This window comes from Diceros bicornis, chromosome 29 (assembly GCF_020826845.1).
Source record: "Diceros bicornis minor isolate mBicDic1 chromosome 29, mDicBic1.mat.cur, whole genome shotgun sequence".
NCBI lineage: Eukaryota > Metazoa > Chordata > Mammalia > Perissodactyla > Rhinocerotidae > Diceros > Diceros bicornis.
Genome location: NC_080768.1, coordinates 36193451 through 36209778, shown reverse-complemented (window position 1 = coordinate 36209778; position 16328 = coordinate 36193451). Strand labels below are relative to the sequence as shown.

Below are 16328 nucleotides of genomic sequence, written 5' to 3'. Positions count from 1 at the left end.
TCTCTGGGATGCAAGGATAGTTCAACATATGCAAATCAATGAATGTGATACACCACATAAATAGAATGAATGGTAAAAATCATATGATTCTCTCAATAGATGCACAAAAAGCAGTTGACAAAATACAACATCCTTCATGATAAAAACCCTCAACAAATTGGCTATATAAAAAGAACATATCTCATCATAATAAAGGCCATATATGACAAGTTCACAGCTAACATCATACTCAATGGTGAAATATTGAAAGGTGTTCCTCTGAGATCAGTAATAAGACACAAGTGCCCACTTTCACCACTCTTATTCACTATAGTACTGGAATTCCTAGTTGGAGTAATCAAGCAAAATAAAGATATAAAAGGTACCCAAATTGGTAAGGAAGAATTAAAATTATCTTTGTTTGCAGATGATATGCTCCTATATATAGAAAACACTAAAGACATTACCAAAAAACTATTGGAACTAACCAACAAATTCAGTCAAGTTGCAAGATACAAACTCAACATACAGAAAACAGTTGTGTTTCTATACACTTACAATAAAACATCTGAGAAAGAAACAAAACAATTCCATTAACAATAGCATCAGAAACAATAAAATGCTTTGGAATAAATTTAACCAAAGAGGTGAAAGATCTGTACACTGAAAATTACAAGGCGTTCATGGAAGAAATTGAATACATAAACAAATGGAAAGCTATCCCATGTTCACGGACTGGAAGAATTAATATTGTTAAAATGTCCATACTACCCAAAGCCATCTATAGGTTCAATGCAATCCCTACCAAAGTTCCAATGGCATTTATCACAGAAATAGAAAAAACAATTCTAAAATTTGATGAAGTCACAAAAGACCCTAAATAGCTAAAGCAATGCTGAGAAAGAAGAACAAACCACAGGCATCACTCTTCCTAATTTAAACATATACTACAAAGCTATAGTAATCAAGACAGCATGGCACTGGCATAAAAAGAGACACTCAGACCAATGGAAAAGAATTGAGAGTGCAGAAATAAACTCCTGCATATACAGTCAAGTCATATTTGACACAGGACCCAAGGACACTCAACGGGGAAAGGATAGTCTCTTCAAAACTGTTGCAGGGGAAAACTGGATAACCACACGCAAAAGAATGAAATTAGACCATTATCTTACATGACTCACAAAAATTAACTCAAAATGAATCAAAGACTTATACATGAGACTTGCAACTATGAAACTCCTAGAAGAAAACATGGAGAAAAAGCTCCTTGACATTTCTCCTGGCCGCAATTTCCTGGATATGACAGGAAAAGCACAAGGAACGACAGAAAAAATAAATAAGTGGGACTACATCAAACTAAAAATCTTCTGCACAGCAAATGAAACAATCAACAATCAAAAGGTAACCTCTGGAACTGGGGAAAATATTTGTAAGCCGTGTATTGAATAAGAGGTTAATATCCAAAATATATAAAGAATTCATACAATTCAATAGCAAAAAAAACTGACAACCTGTTTTAAAAATAGGTAGAGAAACTGAATAAGCAGTTTTCCAAATAAGACATACAAATGGCCAACAGGTACAAGAAAAGTTGCTCAACATCACTAATCATTAGGGAAATGCAAATCAAAACTATAATGAAATATCACCTCACACTGGTAGCATGGCTGTCGTCTAAAGACAAGAGATAGTAAATGTTGATGACGGTGTGCAGAAAAGGTAACCCTAATGCACTGTTGTTGGGAATGAAAATTGGTACAGCCACTATAGAAAATAGTATGGAGTCTCCTCGAAAAATTAAACAGAGAATTACCATATGATTCAGCAATCCCACTTCTGGGTATATATCCAAAGGAATTGAAATCAGGATCTTGTAGAGATGATTGCACTCACATGTTTGTTGCAGCATTCCTCATGATAGCCAAGATGTGGAAACAACCTATGTGTCTGTCAACAGATGAATGGATAAAGAAAATGTGGGGGAATGACGTCAGCAACATGGCAGAGTGAGCTGCTCTCTTTGTCTCTCTCTCTCTGAATTACAATGAAACAGACATTCATTGACCAATGGAGGATATAGATACAGCAAAACAGGACACCTGAGAGACCCATGCAGCTATACATCTGAAGGTGGATGGACTGGGCCCCCGGGAAGCAGTGGAAATAGGTGAGTGCTTCCCTAACTTTTCCTGGCAGCAGTGATCCAGGACATGGGTCCCCACACAGCAGTCAGCACTACTCTAAGAGGAGGCAGGGAGAGCCCAGACTGTGGGTGAATGCTATCCTGGCCTACGGGAGTGCACACTATGCTGTGGTGGCCCCACCAGTGGGAACACACTATGGCACAACTGTAAGAGCAGCCGGTGGCAGCCTTGTGCTCACACATAAATGTTATCCTGGCCTGCGTCTGCACCCACTGTGCTCCTGCGGCCCTGCCAATGGGAAGGCCTCCTGGCTTGACTGTAAGAAGAGGTAGAGGCAGCCCTGTGCACATGCACAAATGCTGTCCTGGCCTGTGGAAGCACCCACCATGCTACCAAAGCCCCAGAGAGTGGCCCTGGCTTGGACCCCATGAAGAAGCCCCACCCACCAAGCACAGCAGCCAGCGTGACTGTAAGCAGGAGCAGCAACAGGTTGGCACACATGTGAATGCTATCCCAGCCTGCGGGAGCACCTACAGTACCCACAAGACTTCCAGCAGATGGGGTGGGATCAGAAACACAGCTCCTGCTTCCCCCCAGTGGTAGCAGGTGGAATCTGCAACCTGATACTACCACAAATGTGCTGGCAAAGGATTAGTTCATCAAACACCATGGAAAACTACAGTAACAATTCAGATCAGAAGGAGAATGACAATTCTCCAGAAACCAGCCCTGAAGTCACAGAAATTTACAATCTAAGTGACAGAGAATTCATAATAGCTGTTATAAAGAAACTCAATTAGTTACAAGAAAACTCAAAAAGAGTTCAATGAGTTCAGGAATAAAATTAGTGAGAAGAAGGAATACTTCACCAAAGATATTGAAACTATAAAAAAAAAATCAAACAGAAATTCTGGATCTGAAGAACACAATAAATGAGATAAAATGTAATCTAGAATCCTTAAAAAATAGAGGTGACATTATGTAGGACAGAAGTAGTGATTTAGAGGATAGAAGTATAGAAATGCTTGAAGTGTGGGAGGAGAGAGAACTAAGATTTTTTTAAAAATGAAGAAATTCTTCAAGAAATATCCTACTCAATTAGGAAAGGCAACCATAAGGATTATAGGTATTCTAGAGGGAGAAGAGGGGAGAAAGGAGTAGAGAGCTTGTTCAAAGAAGTAATACGTGAACTTCCCAAACCTAGGGAAGGAACTGGACTTAAAAACATATGAAGCCAATAGAACTCCTAATTACATCAATGCAAAAAGGCCTTCTCCAAGGCATATATTAGCAAAACTGGCAAAAGTTAATGACAAAGAAAAAATACTATGGGCTTCAAGGCAGAAGAAAATAATCTACAAAGGAACCCCTATCAGGCGTTCAGCAGATTGCTCGGCAGAAACCTTATAGAGTAGGAGAGAATGGAATGATATATTCAAAATACTGAAAGACAAAAACTTTCAGCCAAGAATACTCTATCCAGCAAAACTATCCCTCAGAAAACCACCAAACTGAAATGACAGTCGGAAGTACAAGGGCAGAGAATAAATGGAAATATAAAACAACCAGAAAACAAGAGATAAAATGGCAGTTTTATTCATATATTAATAATCAATCTAAATGTAAATGGATTGAATTGATCAATCGAAAGACTCAGAGTAGCTGGATAGATTAGAAAAAAGACCCAACAATATGCTGCCTCAAGGAAACTTATGTCAGCTTTAAAGATAAACATAGGCTCAGAGTAAAGGGATAGAAGATGATACTCCAAGCAAATGGCAAACAAAAGAAAGCAGTTGTTACCATACTTGTATCAGCCAAAGCAGATTTCAAGATAAAACAAACAATGAGAGAGAAGAGGGGGCAGTATATAATGATAAAAGGGACTTTCCACCAAGGGGACATGACACTTATGAATGTATATGCACCTAACACAGAAGTACCAAGTATATAAAGCAACGATTAATAGACCAACGAAATTAACAACAACACAATAATAGTAGGGGACCTCAAGATCCCACTTATATCAATGGATAGATCATCCAGACAGAAAGTCAACAAGGAAATAGTGGATTTAAAAGAAACACTTGATCAGATGGACTTAATAGATATAAATAGAACATTCCATCCAAAAATAGAAGAATGCATTTTATTCTCAAGTGCATATGGAACATTCTCACAGATCAACCATATGTTGGGAAACAAGGCAAGACTCAGTAAATTTAAGATTGAAATCATATCAAGCATCTTTTCCCACCATAATACTATGAAACTAGAAATCAATTACCAAAAAAAAAAAAAGCTGAGAAAGTCACAAATATGTGGAGACTAAACAACTTGTTACTGAACAACCATTGGATCAATGAAGAAATCATAAGAGAAATCAGGAAATACCTGGAGACAAATGAAAATGAAAATACTACATACAGACTGTAATGGGATGCAGCAAAAGCTGTTATAAGAGAGAAATTCATAGCAATACAGGCCCGCTGTAGCAAACGAAAAATCTCAAATAAGTAATCTTAAACTACACCTAACAGAACTAGAAAAAGAAGACAAAACAAAGCTCAAAGACAGTACAAGGAGTACTGACTCACTTAGAGTAGAGATAAATTAAATAGAAACAAACAAAACAGTAGAAAGGATCACTGAAACTAAAAGCTGGAGACGATAAACAAAATTGACAAACCCTTAGCCAGACTCACTAAGAAAAAAAGAGACAAGCCTCAAATAAATAAAATCAGAAAGGAAAGAGGAGAAATTACAACAGATACTGCAGAAACACAAAGGATTATAAGAAAATACTATGAAAAACTATATGCCAACAAATTGGATAACCTAGAAGAAATAGATAAATTCTTAGATTCATACAACCTCCCAAAACTGAATTAAGATAGAGAATCTGAAGAGACAAATTACAAGTAAGGAGATCAATACAGTAATCAAAAACCTCCCAAAAGACAAAAGTCCAGGACCAGATGACTTCTCTGGACAATTCTACCAAACATTCAAAGAAGATTTAATACCTAACCTTCTCAAACTATTCCAAAAAATTGAAGAAGATGGAATGCTTCCTAAGTCATTCTACGAGGCCAACATTACCTTGATACTAAAATCAGACAAGGACAACACAATGAGGGAAAATTACAGGCCAATATCACTGATGAATGGAGATGCAAAAATCTTCAACAAAATACTGGCAAATCGATTACAGCAATATATTAAAAGGACCATACACCATGATCAAGTGAGATTTATACCAGGGGTGCAGGGATGGTCCAACATCCACAAATCAATCAATGTGATGTTCCACATTAACAAAATGAGGAATAAAAATCATGTGATCATCTCAATAGATGCAGAGAAACCACCTGACAAGACTCAACATCCATTTATGATAAAAAGTCTGATTAACATGGGTATAGAGGGAAAGTACTTCAACATAGTAAAGGCCATATATGACAGCCCACAGCCAACATTATACTTGATGGTGAAAAATTGAAAGCCATCACTCTGAGAAGAGGAACCAGACAATGCTGCCCACTCTCACCACTCCTATTCAACATAGCACTGGAGGTTTTGGCCAGAGAAATTAGGAAAGAAAATAAATAAAAGGTATCCAGATTGGAAAGGAAGAAGTGAAACTCTCACTGTTTGCAGATGACATTATTATATATATAGAAAACCCTAAAGAATCCATCAGAAAACTATTAGAAATAATCAACAACTACAGCAAAGTTGCAGGGTACAAAATAAACTTACAAAAATCGGTTGCATTTCTATACACTAATAACGAACTAGCAGAAAGAGAAGTCAAGAATACAATTCCATTTACAATCGCAGCAAAAAGAATAAAATATCTAGGAATAAATATAACTAAAGGGGTGAAAGACCTATATAGTGAAAACTATAACACATTATTGAAAGAAATCAAAGAAAATATAAAGAAATGGAAAGAAATTCCATGCACATGGATTGGAAGAATAAACATAGTTAAAATGTCCATATTACCTAAAGCAATCTACAGATTCAGTATGCAATCCCAATCAGAATCCCAATGACATTCTCCACGGAAATAGAACAAAGAATCCTAAAATTTATATGGAACAACCAAAGACCCTGAAAAGCCAAAGCAATCCTGAGAAAAAAGAACAAAGCAGGAGCATCACTGTCCCTGACTTGAAAATATACTATGAAGCAATATTAGTCAAAACAGCGTGGTACTGGCACAAAAACAGATACACAGATCAATGGAACAGAATCAAGAGCCCAGAAATAAACCCAGCTAATTTTCAACAAGGGAGCTAAGATCATACCATGGAGAAAAGAAAGTCTCTTCAATAAATGTTGCTGGGAAAACTGGACAGCCAAACACAAAAGAATGAAAGTAGACCATTATCTTACACCATACACAAAAATTAACTCAAAATGAATTAAAGACTTGAACGTAAGACCTGAAATCATGAAACTTCTAGAAGAAAACATAGGCCGTACACTCTTCAACATTGGTCTTAGCAGCATCTTTTCAAGTACATGTCTGACCAGGCAAGGGAAACAATAGAAAAAATAAACAAATGGGACTACATCAGACTAAAAAGCTTCTGCACAGCAAAGGAAACCATCAACAACAAGAAAAGACAACCTAAAAACTGAGAGAAGATATTTGCAAACCATTTATCTGATAAGGGGTTAATATCCAAAATATATAAAGAACTCATACATCTCAACAACAAAAAAACTAGCAACCCAGTTAAAAAATAAGCAAAAGATCTGAACAGACATTTTTCCAAAGAAGGTATATAGATGTGCACAGACAGATGAAAAGACATTCAACATCACTAATCATCAAGGAAATGCAAATCAAAACTACAATGAGATATCACTTTACACCTGTTAGAATGGCTATAATTACCAAGACAAAAAATAACAAATGTTGGAGGGGATGTGGAGAAAAGGAAACCCTTATACACTGCTGGTGGGAATGCAAACTGGTGCAGCCACTATGGAAAACAGTATGGAGACTTCTCAAAAAATTAAAAATAGAAATTCCATATGATCCAGCTATCTCACTACTCGGTATTTATCCAAAGATCTTGTAAGTCAACAATTCAAAGAGACTTATGCAATTCTCTGTTCGTTGCAGCATTTTTCACAATAGACAAGTTGTTGAAGCAACCCAAGTGCATATCAACTGATGAATTCATAATCAAGATGTGGTATATGTACACAATGGAATACTGCTCAGCCAAATTTCAGCAACGGATAGATCATCCAGACGAAAATCAATAAGGAAACAATGGACTTGAACTACACGTTAGACCAAATGGACGTAACAGACATTTATAGCACATTCCATCCAACAGCAGCAGAATATACATTCTTTTCAGGTGAACATAGAACATTTTCCAGAATAAATCATATGATGGAACAGAAAACAAGTCTTAGCAAATTTATGAAGATTGAAATCATACCAAGTATCTTTTCTGATGACAATAGTATGAAACTAGAAATCAAAAAGAGGCAAGATGGAAAAGCTACTAATATGTGAAAACTAAACAACACACAACACACTCCTAAAAACCAATGCGTCAAAGAAGAAATCAAAAGGAAAATCAAGAGATTATTTTGAAAGAAATAAAAATGGAAACACAACTTCCAATTCTAATGGAATGCTGAAAAAGCATTTCTGAGGGGTAAGCTGTGAGAAAATAGAAAATATATATTGGTGTCTGCCCCCGGTTTCTGGCATAGAGCTCCTAAAACTCTTGTAATTTCCTAAGTGATAAGAACACTAGAATCATCTTTTTGTTCTAATATTTGTCTTGGAGCCTGCTCCTGGCACAGGGCTCCTAAAACTCTTGTAAATTTCTAAGTGATAAGAGCACTAGGAGTAACTTTTGTTGTATTGAGGCAATTCTGGCTGGGCTCTGGGAGGGCTCCTGGATGGCAAAAGGCAAAGCCATGATTAGAAGCCCGGAATTTTTAGCTTCATCCCTCATCCTGCAGAGAGGGGAGAGGGGATAGAAACAGAGTTAATGATTGATTATGCCTATGTTAGGAATCCTCCATAAAATCCAAAAGTAGGGGGTATGGAGAGTTTCCAGGCTGGTGAACACATCCACACTTTGGGAGGGTGACACACCTCAACACCATGGGGACAGAAGCTCTTGTGCTTGGGCCCCTCCCAGACATCACCTTATGTATTTCTTTATCTGGCTGTTTATCTGTGCCCTTTATTATATCCTTTAATAAACTGGTGAATGTGTTTCCCTGAGTTCTGTGAGCCACTCTAGCAAATTAATTGAACCCAAGGCGGGAGTTGTTGGAACCTCCAATCTATAGCCAGTTGGTCATAAGCACAGGTGATAACCTGGACTTGTGACTGGCATCTGAAGTGGGGGTGGCAGTCTTGTGGCACTGAGCCCTTAACCTGTAGGATCTGACACCATCCCCAGGTAGATAACATCATAATCGAGTTGAATTCTTGGACATCCAGTTGCTGTCACTAGAACTGCTTGGTGTTGTGTGGACCACCCCCGCACCCATGTTAGAAATTTGGGTACCAGAGCCGTTACAGAAGTTTATGGCAATAAATGCGTACATTAAGAAATTAGAAAGATCTCAAATAACAGCCTAACTTTACACCTCAAGGAACTAAAAAAGAAAAAACAATTTAAGCATAAAGTTAGCAGAAGGAAGGAAATAATAAACATAAGATGAGGGAAGAAATAAATGATACAGAGACTAGAAAAACAATAGAAAAAATCAACAAAACTAAGAGCTGGTCTTTTGAAAAGGTGAATAAAATTGTCAAACATTAACCAAAAAAACTCAGGGACAAAGAGAGAAGAATAAAAAAAATAAAATCAGAAACGGAAGAGGAGACATTACAACTGATACTACAGAAATACATAAAATCATGGGGCCAGCTCAGTGGTGTAGTGGTTAAATTAAATTCGCGTGCTCTGCTTTGCCACCAGGGGTTCGCAGGTTCAGATCCTGGACACAGACCTACCCACTGCTCATCAAGATATGCTGTGGAGGTGTCCCACATACAAAATAGAGGAAGATTGGCACATATCTTAGCTCAGGGACAATTTCCTCAAGCAAAAACAAAAAGAGGAAGATTGGCAACAGATGTTAGCTCAGGGCCAATCTTCCTCAGCAAAAATAAAAGCAATACGTAAGCAAGATGTTCTTTTTTTTTTCTTTCTTTTCTGCAGTTTAAATATGACACGTCTTGTTGTAATTTTTTTAGTATTAGTCCTACTTAGTACTCTCTTACCTTCCTGGATCTGGAGTTGGGTGTCTGTCACTAATTTGGAAATGTCTCAATCATTTTTATTTCAAATAGTTATTTTGTTCCCTTCTCACCTTCTTTTCCTTCTGGTATTGTCATTATACATATGTTACACCTTCTGCAATTGTTCCATTGTTCTTGGATATCCTGTTCCATTTTTTTCTTTCCTTTTCTCTTTGCTTTATGGTGGAAAAGTTTCTGTTAACTACTTTCAAGCTCACTGGTTTTTTTGTTAGCTGCATCCGGTTAGCCGATGCTCCCATCAAAGGCATTCTTCATTTCTGCTACAGTATTTTTGATTTCTAGCATTTTCTTGTGTTTCTTAGTTTTCATCCCTCCACTTACAATATGCACCTGCTTTTGCCTGTTATCTACTTTTACCCTAGAGCCCTTAGGTTCTAGGGCTAAAAGTACTAGGGCTAAAATAACTATAATATTAATCATAGTTATTTTAAATTCTGTCTGATAATTCCAATATCTTTGCCATATCTGAATCCGGTACAGATGTTTTCTCTGTCTCTTCAAACCACGTGTTTTGCCTTTTGTTTGCATTGTAACCTTTTGTTGAAAGCCAGACATGATGTACTGGGTTGAAATAATCTGATATTGGCTCTTGCAGTGGCCTTCTGCTCCTGGACTTCTGCTCTGGTAAGTTCAGATTCTTTGTATCTTCCTTTCTGTCCAATTTTGGTGGCAACAGTTTGCCTTGTTACCACAATTCTCTAAGAGATCTAAAAGTTATTGATTTTCAGTTTGTTCAGCTTTTTTCTTGTTGTGAGCATGGAAGTGACAATTTCTGGCTCCTTTTATTTTGATCAGACTTTTCTTTTTTTTCAAATGTAGACATTTACAGCTATATATTTCCCCATGATTACTGCATTTGCTGCATCTCATAAGTTTGGGTATGTTTTATTTTGCGATACGTGTCTAAGTATTTTTTAATTTCCCTTGTGATGTCTTCTTTGACCCATTAGTTGTTTAGGAGTGTATTGTTTAATTTCCACATACTTGTAAATTTTCTAATTTCCCTCTGTTACTGATTTCTAGCTTCATTTCTTTGTGGTTAGAGATGATTTGTGCTAATTCAATCTTTCAAATTTTGATTTTAAATAAACAAATAGACTTGTATTGTGGTGTGTAGAGTATTTTATACATATGTGTTAAGTTTAATTGGTTCATAGTATTGTTCAAGTCCTGATATTGTACCCAGATGCTCTATCCATTATTGAAAGTGGAGTATTAAAGCCTTCGATTATTATTGTAGTTTTCTCCCTTTATTCTGTTAATGCTGGCTACATATATTTTGATATTCTGCTGCTTGTAGGGTATATGTTTATAGTTTTTATATATTCTTTATGAATTTACCATTTTATCAATTTATAATGTCTCACTGTGACTCTTATAACAACTTTTGGCTTAAAGTTTTTTCTTCTGATTTTAGTATATCCTTCCCAGCTCTCTTCTACTTCCTTTTTGCCTAGAATATATTTTTCCATTCTTTCGCTTTAAACAGATTCGTGTCCTTGGGTCTAAACTGAGTCTCTTGTAGACAGTGTCGAGTTGCATCATGGTTTTTTAATACAATATGCTATTCTCTGTTTTTCACGTGGAGACTTTAATTCATATATATTTAAAATAACTATTGAAAGGGTAGGATGGACTTTTGCAATTTTTCTGTTTGTTTTCTTTTAGTCTTATACCTTTTTGTCCCTCATTTCCCTGATTACTGCATTCTGTTGTGTTTAGTTGATTTTTTGTAGTAAACTATTTTTTGTGAATGTGAGGAAGATTAGCCCTGCGCTAACATCTGTTGCCAATCTCCTCTTTTTGCTGAGAAAGATTGGCCCTGGGCTAACATCTGTGCCCATCTTCCCCTACTTTATATGTGGGACACTTGCCACAGCATGGCTTGATAAGTGGTGCATAGGTCACACCCAAGATCCAAACCCGCAAACCCCAGGCTGCCAAAGGAGAGTGCACGAACTTAACCACTACACCACTGGACTGGCCCCATATACTAACCTATTTTCTATTCTATTCTCATTTTCTTTTGTGTATAATCTTTACATATTTTCTTTGTGTTTTTCATGGGGATTACTTTTAATCTTTTAAATTTATAACAATCTAATTTGAATTAATACCAAATTGACTTTAATAGCATGTAATATCTCTGCCTATATACAGCTTTGATCCTTCTTTATATTATTGTTGTCATAAATTACACCTTTGTACATTGTGAGGTCAATAACATAAATTTGTAATTCTTTTTTGTGTATTTGACTTTTAAAATGATGTAGGAAATAAAATATGGAGTTACAAGTCACGAATACAATAATGCTGGCTTTTTAAATTTGCCCATGCATTTATCTGTGCCAGAGATCTTTATTTCATCACACAGCTTTGAGTTACTGTCTAGTGTCCTTTCTTTTCAACCTGGAGAATTCCTTTAAATCTTTCCTGTAGAGGAGGTGTAGGATAATGGATTACTTCAGTTTTTTGTTTATCTAGTAATGTCTTAATTTCTCATTCATTATTGAGGGATGGTTTTCCTGGGTATAGAATTCTCAGTTGATTCTTTTTCCTTTTAGTGCATTAAATACGTCATCTCACTGCCTTCTGGCCTCCAAGGTTTCTGACAAGAAATTGACTTTTAAATTTTATTTAGGATCTCTTGTATGTGATACATCAATTCTCTCTTGCTGCTTTCAAGATTCTCTCTTTTTCTTTGCCTTTCAATAGTTTGACTATAATATAATGCAGCATGGGTCTCTTTGAGTTTATACTACTTGGACTTTGTTGAGCTTCTTGGATTTCTATATTCATGACTTTTTATCAAATTTGGAAAGTGTTTGGTCATTATTTCTTCAAATAGTCTTTCTGCCCTTTCTCTCTCTCCTCTACTTCTGGGATTCACATAATGAGTACATTGGTGCACTTGATGGTGTCCTCCAGCTTCCTTGGGGCTTGTTCACTATTCTCCATTCTTTCTTCATACTGCATCTCAGGCTTAGTAATTTCAATTGTTGTATCTTCAAGTTCACTGATTCTTTTACTGCCTGCTCAAATCCCATGTTGAACCCCTTCAGTGGATTTTTTATTTCAGTTATGGTACTTTTCAGTTCCAGAATTTCTACTGGGTTCCATTTTATAATTTCTATATCTATTGATAATTTTACTTTGTTAACACATGGTTTTTCTGATTTCTGTTAGTTTTTTTCCCATGTTTTTGTTTAGATGTTTCAGTATATTTAAGACACTGGTTTAAAGTCTTTGTCTAATAAGTCGGATTTGGGGGCCTCCTCAAGGATGGTTTATGTCAATCAATTTTGTTCCTTTGGCCATGTTTTCCTGTTTCATTTGTCCTGTGGTTTTTTCATTTAAAATTGAGTATTTAATTATTATAATATGAAAACTCTGAAAATCACATTTCTCCCCCCTTACTCAGAGTTTGGCTTTTTGTTATTGTTGTTGTTGAAGACTGTAGTAACTCATTTGTTGAGTAATATTTCCAAATTATTTTTGCAAACACTGTATTCCTTGGCCTTATGATTACTGAAGTCTCTGTTGCTTTAGCTTATGTTAAGGTAATGCTTTGACAGTGATTTCTTGAACAATAGGAGGTATAATTTTTTTTAATTAGGAATAATGACATGCACAAAGAAAAGAAAAACAAAAAAGCAAACACCTCTCCCAGTCCTCGCAGATTGAGTCTGTACTGAGGCACTGCTTTAACACTTAACCAGACTTTCACTGAGCCCAGGGATCAGCATCAGGTGAAAGCATATGGTCTTCTTAGGTATTTTGTAGCATTCCTTGCCTTGATAGTGTGTGGCTGTCTAAATTTGCCTATATAAAAAAAGTGATTTTGAATGTCCTAATTTCCCAAAGAATCTCCTCCAGCTTTTCCTCCTGGGCCTTAGGCCATCTATTTATGCCTGAGCTGTAATCTCTTGTCCTAGTCATCTGCAGGTAGTTAGTTCACCTTGCAGTCATTTTGAGTAATGCCCACCACTTTTCCAGCCTGAATTTTAAGTTATGTGAAAACGGAGACCAGCATCTTCACCTTACATCAGTTCTTCAGTTAGCCCCCAATAGGGGATGAATAGACATACACAAAAATTTGCATATAAAGTCTGTTCTCCTCTCCCTGGAACCAGTGAACAGGATCATATACTAATGCAGGCTGCTGATTCTTCAAGATGGCCACTGTGCCAGGGAGTGTATGTGCAGGGGAAATATAAATGCTACGAAGATTTTCTAGTGTTTTTATATTGCCTTTTTCTTAATTCAGTGCTTGCTTGATGGTTGTAAATGTTGTACTGTTTTGCAGGGTCCTGACAAAGTTTGTTCGGACACTTTATGCTTGTTTTTCAATGTTTTTATGGTGAAAGACAAAAGCTTGGAACTGCCAACACCAACAATTTTCTCAAATTATGCTTTTTTTGGGCCAGTCTGACAATTATTGCTTTAAATAGGGTGTTTGGTCCATAGATACTTAATTATTACTATTACTGGATTTATATTTACATTTTGCTATTTGTATTCTATTTTTCTCATATTTTTTCCTCTATTTCAACTTCACTTTATTCTTTTGTAGAAATACATATCTTTGTACAATTTTAGTTCTGTTATTTTTTTCAAAAGAAAAATCTTTTTTCTAAAGATTTTGAATTATTTTCCTAGTCTTTACTCTGGGGATTACAATATACATTTTTTTTGAATCACAATCTATTTCAGAATAAAACTAATTTTATTCTGGCAAAAAATAGAAATTTTGCTCAAAAAGATCTTTTTCCTCTCCAATCTTTGTGTTATTATTCATATATACACACACAAATGTGTATATATAATATATATAATATGCATATATATTATTACATCTATATATATTCAAACCCAAAAAATGCTGTGCTGTAATTATTTCACTATACAATCTCATGTCTTTTAAAGAATGGAATAAATAGAAGTTTGAAAAACTTTAGTATGATATATTTTATTTATCTACATTTTTGCCATTTTTTCACTTTCTTCCTATGGACTCAAGATACCATCTGGTTTTCTTTATTTCAGCTTGAAGGAATTCTCTTTGTATGTGTGACATATCAGGCATGCTAGCAACAGATTCTCTCAATTACTTTTATCTGGGAATTTATTTTACCTTCAGTTTCAAAGTATAGTTTTACAGGATATAGAATTTTTGACTAAATTTTTTTTCTTTCAACATTTGAATATTTTATTACAATGACTTCTGCCTTCCAGTATTTCTGATGAGTGGTCACCCATTAATCACCATCAATTAATAATTAATTAATTTTCTCCTATACCTGATGAATTATTTTTCTCTTGATGCTGTCAAGACTCTATTTTGTACTTATCATTCAACAACTGTCTATGATGTGTCTAGGTGTGCATCTCTTTTGTTTATTTGAGTGGAGTATATTGATGGATCTGTGGATGATCCACCACATTTGATAAATTTTCACCCACTTATAAATTTCAAATTTCACTCACTTGTAGTTATTCCAAGTTTGGCCTGGATTTTACTTTCCATCTGCATCTCTTGCATCTCCTCTGTGTTGTGCACGGGCTCCATCAGTTCAGGATACATTGATGGATGTGTGGGTGGATTGGGCCTGCTCTGGTATCTTTTCTGTGCATTTTCACAGTCTCCAGTCCACATACTGAGAGCTTATCATTCCTCTTATGACTGTCTCATCTGATACTTCCCGATAATCCATGGCTATTTTCTGGTCTGTTGTTTGTCCTAAAAGGCCTGCTATTCCAGTTTTCATGTCCTCATGACAAAACGATTACCACTGTAATTGACAACACTCCAACAAATCAAGTAATCCCCTTCTTCCTCTCACCCACCATGAAGCAGTGGCAGCAAAGCTAATGGTTTTTACACCCCTGGTGTTCTGGTTGAACTACCATGTTGCCAGAGCTGGGACAGGAGAGATAGGAACAACCTCAGGGAAGGAAGCTGCAGACTCATTCTCTTGTTAACTGAAGTAGTTTTCATGAGTAAACAGTTTTAGTTTGCTTTTTGTTGATTTCCAGAGCAGTGAAATGGTTGTTTTTGACAGTGTTTGTCCACCTTCTTAGCTGCTTTTGGGGGAGAGGTTCTGTTGACCTCCTTCCTCTATGCTGCAGGGTATCAGAAGTCTAGCTCAAGCTGTTTTAAATTGTTTACTTTATCACTGGTTTTAAGAAGCTTGATTATAATTTTCAGAGGTGTAAATTTCTTTATATTTATCCTGCTTGAGCTTCCCTTAGCTTCTTGTATTTGTGTTGACTTTTTTTTATCTTGTTTAGGAAACTCGGAGTCATTATTTTTTAAATATCTTTTTTGTACATTCTTTCTCTCTTTTTCCCTTTCATCTGAATCTCCCATCACGCATATGAAAGAATAGTTGATATTGTCTCACAAACATATAATGATGAATCTCATGTGTTTCCCTTATCTCAAGGATTGTAGTCCTATACTATTACCTGGTGGCAAATAGCTGATATAATTTTCTAGTGTTATTCTGTCAGGGCCAGAAACAAAAGTCCTTGTGACTCCTTTTTATTATCTTTCTTTCAAGAATTAGCAGTAATATCAGACATTACGTCTCTGAAATACTGTTACTTCCTGAAGTTATATTCAAATCTCTTATCTCATAACACATAAAAATGTACACATTTTTACCATTCTATGAATTACTTTAATTATAAACTAACCATAGGGTAAGGATTACCAATTACTGATGTCCTTATTTAGTTGGAAACATTGTTATCAAATTCTCATGGATTCCCACAGACATCTTCACATGAATTCTTCCACAGGTAACCCAAACTCTATGCAAAATTAAATTCATTATCTTCATGCTCTGTCCATCCTCTGATTTTTTCATGCAAAC

General features: G+C 35.9%; 2 protein-coding genes across 5 annotated transcripts in view; both read right to left on the bottom strand.

Moving 5' to 3' along the window:
* LOC131394054 (disintegrin and metalloproteinase domain-containing protein 5-like) overlaps nt 1-16328 on the bottom strand; it is a 601035-nt gene that overhangs the window by 336184 nt on the left and 248523 nt on the right. The gene's annotated exons all lie outside the window — the stretch shown is intronic.
* LOC131393849 (disintegrin and metalloproteinase domain-containing protein 32-like) overlaps nt 1-16328 on the bottom strand; it is a 165316-nt gene that overhangs the window by 113688 nt on the left and 35300 nt on the right. Inside the window, 1 exon segment of the mRNA XM_058524842.1 lies at nt 2367-2378. Within this exon segment, the coding sequence (XP_058380825.1) occupies nt 2367-2378 (12 nt within the window).